The 7752-nt window shown below is 42.9% G+C and overlaps 1 protein-coding gene across 2 annotated transcripts in view; it reads left to right on the top strand.

The window, feature by feature from the left end:
- Positions 1-5720: 5720 nt before the first annotated feature.
- The window catches only part of NUP133 (nucleoporin 133), a 40847-nt gene continuing 38815 nt past the window's right edge, over positions 5721-7752 (top strand). Inside the window, exon 1 of one of the 2 annotated variants that reach the window (XM_068939042.1) lies at positions 5721-6049. In XM_068939042.1, coding sequence (XP_068795143.1) covers positions 5865-6049 — 185 coding nt within the window. In that variant the 5' untranslated portion in view covers positions 5721-5864. The remainder of the gene's footprint in view (positions 6050-7752) is intronic. The other variant, XM_068939041.1, reaches the window with a different exon arrangement.

The raw sequence follows: 7752 nt of genomic DNA, 5'->3' as shown, positions 1-7752 counted from the left end.
CACTCTCCTCCCAAGATGATCTCCAAAGGAATATGTTCTTGTCTATCTATGTTTTTTTCCTTTCTTGTAAGGCATCTGTCAGTGTGTTTTCACTGTTATTTAAAGGTGTATTCATAGAAGTCCCAGGTTTTTCCCAACTACCTTATCTCACCTTCTCAAGGACAACTGGTGAAATAATATCACATTAAATTGAATAACTGTAGGAGGGAATGGTTGGCAGTAAAGAGCAGGCTCCATGTTTGTAAATTAAAAAGTCTCTTCAACAGAATCTCTCTTTATCCTTTTTGAAGATTTAAAACTCCACAAGGTACCTGTTGCTGAAAAAAGTCTGTTGGCAATAGGTGGGCAGGGCAAACTTAAAATGTTTCTCCTACATGCTATTAAAGGCACCATGTGGAACATAGTGCAAACACAAAAATGATCCCTGTGCTATTGAATGAAAATAAAATTATGTGCAGATTCAAATTTATCTTGTGATCTATTTCATTAAAATCTTACCAGCAGCAGTGATTGTATTAAAGATATGTCAAAAATATGACTGACCAATACTTCATTTCAGTGTTGACTAATTATTCCTATTGACTGTTGTATATTTAGAGAGGCTTGAACCTTACTCAGAGGTAATCCCTTATGTGAAATGCAATGAGCCCCTTTATTTATGATTTTAAACACTGAGGTTACAAGAACTGTTTGCAGCTAAACTGATTGAATGTTATTTGTTCATTAGTTCTTCTGGCAGGTGCTGCAGTCAAGCCAACTCCAGTCCTCAGAAAGGTGAATGTCTATCATGACAGATATGTTGAATAGCAGACTTTATTCAGCTTAGAACCACTCAAAATAGTCTTTGCAACAAAGCACAGATCTCAACAAGGTGAGAAGACAAAGGCTCTTATAATCTGTAAGCTTTTCTGGGCAGCACCAGATCTGTGGCTTACATATGTACAACGTATGCGATATGGCCTTTGTGTGCACATGGTATGCTGTCTACCTCCACAGCAGTGCAAGTCAGCCTTCTGCATCGTTGCATGGGGAACTGTGGGAGCCCCATTAGTTGAGCTTCACGGGGAAATTTGATCCTTTTGCCAGAGTATTAAAGAGACAGTATCTCGAAGGAGAGAAATTACTGTATTCTGTTTTGTTACAAGAGTTTAATGGCCGCCTGTTCAAGGCTGAAGCTGTTGGTGCCTATCTGACAATCCTGATAGGCATACTTTGCTCAGGGCCGCTTTATTTCACGCTTCTGCCTTGTGCAGTGTGGTCCATAAGGGGAAAAGGAGCCACACAACGTATAAAAGTCTTAACTAATTGAGTTAATACCTGGGACTGGTATACCAAAAAGCACTATAAAACAAACTTTATTATACTCCCTAACTGTATTTTCCAGTGTTGACTTCTTCAGTTTTTAGTAACACTGCGTGTCATAGATGAAGACTTAGATGCAAAACATTTGTTACTTTGTGCTATACTTGTACTGTTAATAAGAGGTTTGACCTTCCAAAAATAGTTTCCTCTCCTGAAAGTTGAAATTTCGAACCCAACAGCTATGCTGTGTATACAGTGTTACTTAGTCTGAAGTTCTGTTAAAAAGCCTGAAAGAACATACTGTTATAAAATGTTACACAACAGGAAAACGCCCTTGATAGTAGTTCACCTGAAACAAGTAACGCGAAACTAAATTGCCCAAGCTTCAAATTCTCCATCAAAAGCCAGATCCTGAGAGGCAAGGCTCTTTGGAACAGAGTTCAGTGCTCTATCAGGATTTGGCAGAAAACAAAAGCTATGGAGAAAACTAGTTGGAGAGTTCTTTAACTTTAAACTGTTATTCCTCATCTGTTCTTAAAAAGAACTTCTCCAGTTATCTAAATGTCAACAGCTGCTTACTAGTCTAGTGCATGGATAGGAGATTATTTTGCCAGACACTTTAACTTCTGAACTCGCTTGAAAAGCTCTTCTAATGGGGCTGTAATTGCAACACTGAAATCTGCTGACACAGTTAGCACATAGTGAAATATCGCCAGCTGCGGTATGATTTGGCAGGATACTCTAAACACTCTTCACTCTGATGTACACAGTCCATTTTAGTACTAATATTTTAAAATGGGTATCCTAACAAGTACCAAGTAGATAAGACATTTGGTGAAAAATGGTAGAGTTTCTCTGTGATGTATAAAGAAGACTTGAAAAGGGCATAGGTCAGCTTTAAAAAAAATTCTTGAAACTGATGATGTAGTGGTCACTGCTTGAACTCAAAATCTTGTCTCTGCTTTGCTCTTTGCTGTTTTCTTTTGATGGAGCTACTGTAAGTAGGAACAGGCTCAGTTCCATGAAGGATAGTGTCAGCAGGCTCAAAACACAGCTGTGTTACTCCTACTGTATTCCAGAGGCCAAAAGGTGCAGAAAATGCTTTCAGTCACAAGTGAATGCAATTTACTAAGTCAGATTAAGTTTATCCCACATTTCCTGAAAGAAAGACCAGACCTTCTTCCCAAATGGTAGTTTAGTGTCCTTTTAGCCCTAGTGTGCAACACATAATATAAAACCATCTCTCTTTTGTACCATGTGCACTGCTGTTCTAACTTGGGCTAAACGCATCTTCTCTGTATAGATAAGTAGAAAAGATGATTTCCCGGTTGTTTAAAAATAAATGTAACTATTTTTACACATATATACATATGTGATTTTTTTTAAATGTCAGTTTCTATTGCTAGTGGCCTTATTTTAGGGGATACCTAACGTAGGCATTGTTTCAAAGTCATGTATTTATTAATGGGGCCTATTTTCATCCTTGCCTGGGGGCCAGAACTGTTTCTTTTTTTTAATTTTGCTAGCCAGTAATGATTTTCAGGGCTCAAATACTGTATCTAAGTGCTTTCAAAACAACTTTACTAAGTGGAATATACTGCTTAGGGTTGAGTACTTGCAGTCTTAGTGACAGGCCAACTCTCAATATGCACTTTATCCCTTCGCTGTGTTCCTAATTTATTTGTTTTGTAACTCCTGGGAGCATAAATGTTTTCCTGAAGGAAGTAAGACACTGAAAATAAATTGTGCCTTAAGTTATTTTATTACTTAATTTACTTATTAAACTATTTATTATTTTAATACTTAAAGACAGTACTGATCAAAGCATTGTCACTCATCATTCACTAGAAACGTGAGCATCTCTGTGAAAGTGCTAATTTATTCAAGTCAGGTTTCAAACAGTTACTGCAACTTTTTGTTTTAATTTTTTGATATAGTCTCTGTCAGTATTTTAATCTTTGAAAAGGGAGTGGATTCCATTTAGGGGAGTAATAGAAGTGAATTTCTAGAAGTGCATATCCTCTCTAAAGTCTTAAGCAATTTTGTCTTCACAGACTTTCCACTGCTCAACAATTTCAGGGGTCTTGAATTGGGGCAATTGATGCAAATTGCTTAAGAGGTCTTAAACTGATGATGCAAAGAACCAACAGAGTATTGTGCTGACCTATTAAGGAACTCTATGTTGATGTGTAAGACATTATATTTCCTAGCTTTTGAAAAAAAAATGTTACTGATCTTTCATATGCATCTTTGTGTAAACCTCTGTATCGTCCCATAAGGCACATTAAGTTAAGTTTGTTTCATACAAACCATCAATTCATGGGAATGTTGTTCGCTCTGCAGATGGTGTGGTCTGGCTGCTGCTACCCTTTCAAACTAATTTCTTTCTAAATAGATAGGTGACTGTTTGGGGCTAGCGTAGCTATGGAACATTTTCTACACTGGTTTTCAATCCATTGATCAATCAAAAATAGAAGTACAAAAGTATTAATATTCTTGTACACTTTGAAGACGTGGTCTAGTACAAGTCTCCTATTTCCATTCTTTTAGTTCAAATCCTGACTAGGTCACTATTGTCAAAATTGCCTCCGGGACATTCAGTTTTTCATGTGAAAAACAAGTACTATGCAAGTCCTTGTTCAAGGACTGGTTAAGTCTCTAGCCAGTCCTACTAGTACGGTACAATTAGCATTAGCTAGATTTCCTATTTAAAAGATTGAATTGTCCTCCTCTGTCCTGAAGATGGAGCTCTAAAACAGGTCTGGGACAGCAAAAGGAAACACAATTCACTGAGTAAATACCGAGTCAGAATTCAATCAGCAAAAAACTGCTTACGCTGTATTATCTTAAATATTTTTGAAATGAGATGTTTTGGGGAGCTATCACTTTTTAAAAGACTTTGACTCTGACTGTTGGTGGGGGTTGGGAGATCTCGATGGCAGCTTGAGTTTTACTCAGATTTTTCTCCACTTGCTTGTGTATGCATTTTCTGGTTTTATTTTTTTCTCCATGAAACACCAGTAACATGACAGTTCAGCATCACTGCATGCAGCAAAATAGAGAAGGCTATACAGAAAGATACAACGTGAATGTAACGTTATACTGAAGTTCCACTAAATGTTTGTATTTTGCCTTTCCAATAAAACCAAAACAACGGGACACCAGGTGAAATTAAAAGGCAAAGCACTGAAACATTCAGACAGAAGTTTCATTCTTCAGTACTGCCAGATGATGCATCTCAAATTTGTTTCTCTGCTCTTCGGTTTCAGTCATATTGGACCACTGTCTGTATTGCCATAAGCTGTTTTTTAATCAAAGAACGTGTTTTGGGAAAATTGTGGGGAGTTATGGACTGTTCTATTTTTGGTTAGTTTTATCTCAACTAATTACCTGCATTGACAATGACATAACTCAAATTCTTCCCCTACAGTCGATGATACATATGTACTTTCTGGAAACTGTGTTTTTCATACAAAAAATGAAGTTGAATGTTTAACTTCAGTGAGAAAATTTAACTCCCATTTAACAGAATAAATTCTGTAATAGTAAATATTTTCTGTAGTGCATGATTGTTAGTTACCATAGAAGTGAAACATACTAAAATTTTCATGCGCTATGTTTTCTTTGGGGGAAATTACAATTTTATTTTTTTTTAAATTTGAACTTTGGAATAAGCACAGGTTACAGCACAGGGTATTTTCAACATCAGGCAACCGTATTGCTGGGAAACACGTCCTTCCAAAAGTGCAAAAGAGCAGTTTGAAATGGTCTTTCAATAGTTACCTTTCAATGTTACCTTTCTTTTTCTATTAGCGAGTTGATCGGTAGCAGATATGCTTTCCTTGGGTTCCAAATCAAGTCTTTTGAATGCCACTGGGAGCAGCCTGAAGGACTGAACGCATCCAGCCTTCTTCGGCAGGATCCAGGACCTGCATTTTTCCGTATGAACATCTGGCACAGCTGACTGCCTACACTGCTGGAGGAGAAAAGTGACCGTTCCAATTCTTGTGCTCTGAAAGAGAGCAGGATCGGATAATCGTTCTCTGAAGCTCACCGCCATTTTAACTGGCCCGAAGCTGTGCAACTCTGCTCTCCCCCGATTAAACTATTACTTTTGGAGGCGCCGAAGAAGGACTGATGTGGGTTAAGACAGAAATTGGATGCGTTAACACTTGCGCATTTTAAGAATTTCAGCGCACTTGTGGGGACAGTTTCCTTCTTCTGGGTCGTACTCGGCAGAGCGAAGCGGCCGCCGCCAACGGCCGCCGCCAACGGCCGCCGCCAACGGCCGCCGCCAACGGCCGCCGCCAACGGCCGCCGCCAACGGCCGCCGCCAACGGCCGCCGCCAACGGCCGCCGCCAACGGCCGCCGCCAGAGGGCCCGCCCCGCACCCGGCCGGCGCGGGGTCTCCGCCGCTGGCCCGCACGGACCAGCCTGCCGCGCGCCCTGCTCCTCCCCTCTGCTTCCCGCGACGGGCGCGTTCGACAGTGACGCAGAAAGCCGGCGCCCAGCCCGAGCCCATCTGCCGCACGGCCGGCGCCGCTCGCCTCTGTCCCCGGCCATGTTCCCTTCGGCTCCCGCCTCGCCGCGGACCCCCGGCGGGTCGGCCCGCAGGAACCTCGGCAGCGCCGCCGCCAGCCCCCTCTCCCGGCCGGGCGGCAGGAGGAACCTGGCCGTAGTGGCGGCAGGCAGCTCCCCGGGGCTGTTTTCCCCGGTGGGGCGGAGGAGCGGCTCCCTCTCTGCTCGGTGAGTTCCCTGCCTCTCGCCACGCCGCCAGCGGCCCCGGGGGGAGGGCGAGGGCGAGGGCGGAGCGCAGCGCGGCCCTGCTCTTGCCGCCGCGCCGTTACCCGCGGGCCGTTGGGCTGCCGCGGCCCCGCCCCCTCCAGGCGCGCGCGGGGCGGGGCGGGGCGGGGCGGGGCGGGGCTCGGCGCGCTGCCGCCGCCTCGGGTGGCGCCGCTTGACCCGAGCGGTCGCCCCCCTCTCCCTCCCCCTGCTTCTTCTCCTTTTTCCCTTTCAGGGATGTTTTTTGGAATAAATCCCGAGTTCTCTGTTGCTGGGGTTCCTTAAGTAGGTAGGAAGATAGGGCACTGCAGTTCGCGGTTTGCGGGGGCTGCTGGTGGGGCAGCCAGCTCCCGTCCCGCTGAGGAGAGCGTGAGTGAGGCTGGCACCTCCAGCTGCGTGGGTGTGCGGGCCATGCTGGCCCCGCCTGACCTGCCCGTGACCCTTGGGCCCGCTGCTGCGAGGAATCTGCTCTCCTTCCCTTCTCTCCCTCTCTCCGTCGCTTTCTGGTGTTCTTTCCGCTCCCTCTTCCACAATGACCAAAAGCGTTGGTACGTTTTGCTGCGTGGATGCAAAAGACGTGGGCTGCAGTTTGTGTCACCTGCCTTCTTGTTCAGGATTGACTTGCTACTTGCTCATTGTTTAGGGAAAGATTCTGGTTTTTTGTGTTTTGTTTTGTTTTCTTTGGTCTTTTAGAGTTACGTTACTATTCCTTTACTATTCCTGGGGATCTGAACAGACTAGTCTCCCTCTTTGCAGAAGTAAAACAGTACTTGTGGAGAGAGGTAATAGGAAATTGGCCTAGTGATACAATATAAAAAGTAGCATAGTTTGAAAAAATGACAAGTAGTTGGGCTGCAAGTCTCCTCCTTAAGTCTGACAAACAGAGCCAAAACTGATGTGCAGAAACAGACGCGTTTATTTCAAATAGCATTTTCTCCCAGGTAATCTTCTGGCATCTACAAAACAAAATGTCGCCTAAGCAAATAAAGGCTTAGACAAGCCATTGGGACCTATTGAATGGAAAGGGGAAAACAGTGTCCTCAGTACATCTCTTAGATCCAATTAGAAGCGTGCCTTAACAAAAGGATTCTGCCTGAAAGCTCTTGCTTTTTCCTGTCCCTATTGAAAGTTGAAATAAAAGATTTCCTATCTCTGCTACCCTTGCCTCATTGGTACATGCTTGATCTGTCATAGATACAGTGCTGCTTTTGCCTGAGTCTAATTTTACTGTTTGTTTTCTGTTGGGATGCATTGCAAGATATTCTGCATCTCTAATCATCCTTAAATCTCTCTTTGGTAGTTTTTCTGCAATATCTTTTTGAGATATGTGCATGCCAGGTCACCCTAGTGTTCAAGAAGTGGGCATGCTGTGTATTTATATAGTCTAATAATGATATTTTCTGTTCTGCTTTTTATTTTGTGTTTAATAATTCAGATACCGTATTTGCCATTTAACTATCCTAAATAATATAGTACAGTCAAGAAAGTTTGTCACTGTGGTAGTTGGTTCCTTTTATGACTATGCTGAACAGTTTAGGTATCAGTACAGACCCTATAGAATGGGACCTTTCCTTCTCCTACTGAAAACTTTCCTGCATTGTATAATCCAGCCTGTCTTTTTCTATATTCTTTTTGTTAATTGCTGTCTGTTAGACAAAGTTTGATCT

This window comes from Struthio camelus, chromosome 3, assembly GCF_040807025.1.
Source record: "Struthio camelus isolate bStrCam1 chromosome 3, bStrCam1.hap1, whole genome shotgun sequence".
In the NCBI taxonomy this organism is placed as follows: Eukaryota; Metazoa; Chordata; class Aves; order Struthioniformes; family Struthionidae; genus Struthio; species Struthio camelus.
This window is presented reverse-complemented; position numbering and strand designations above follow the sequence as displayed.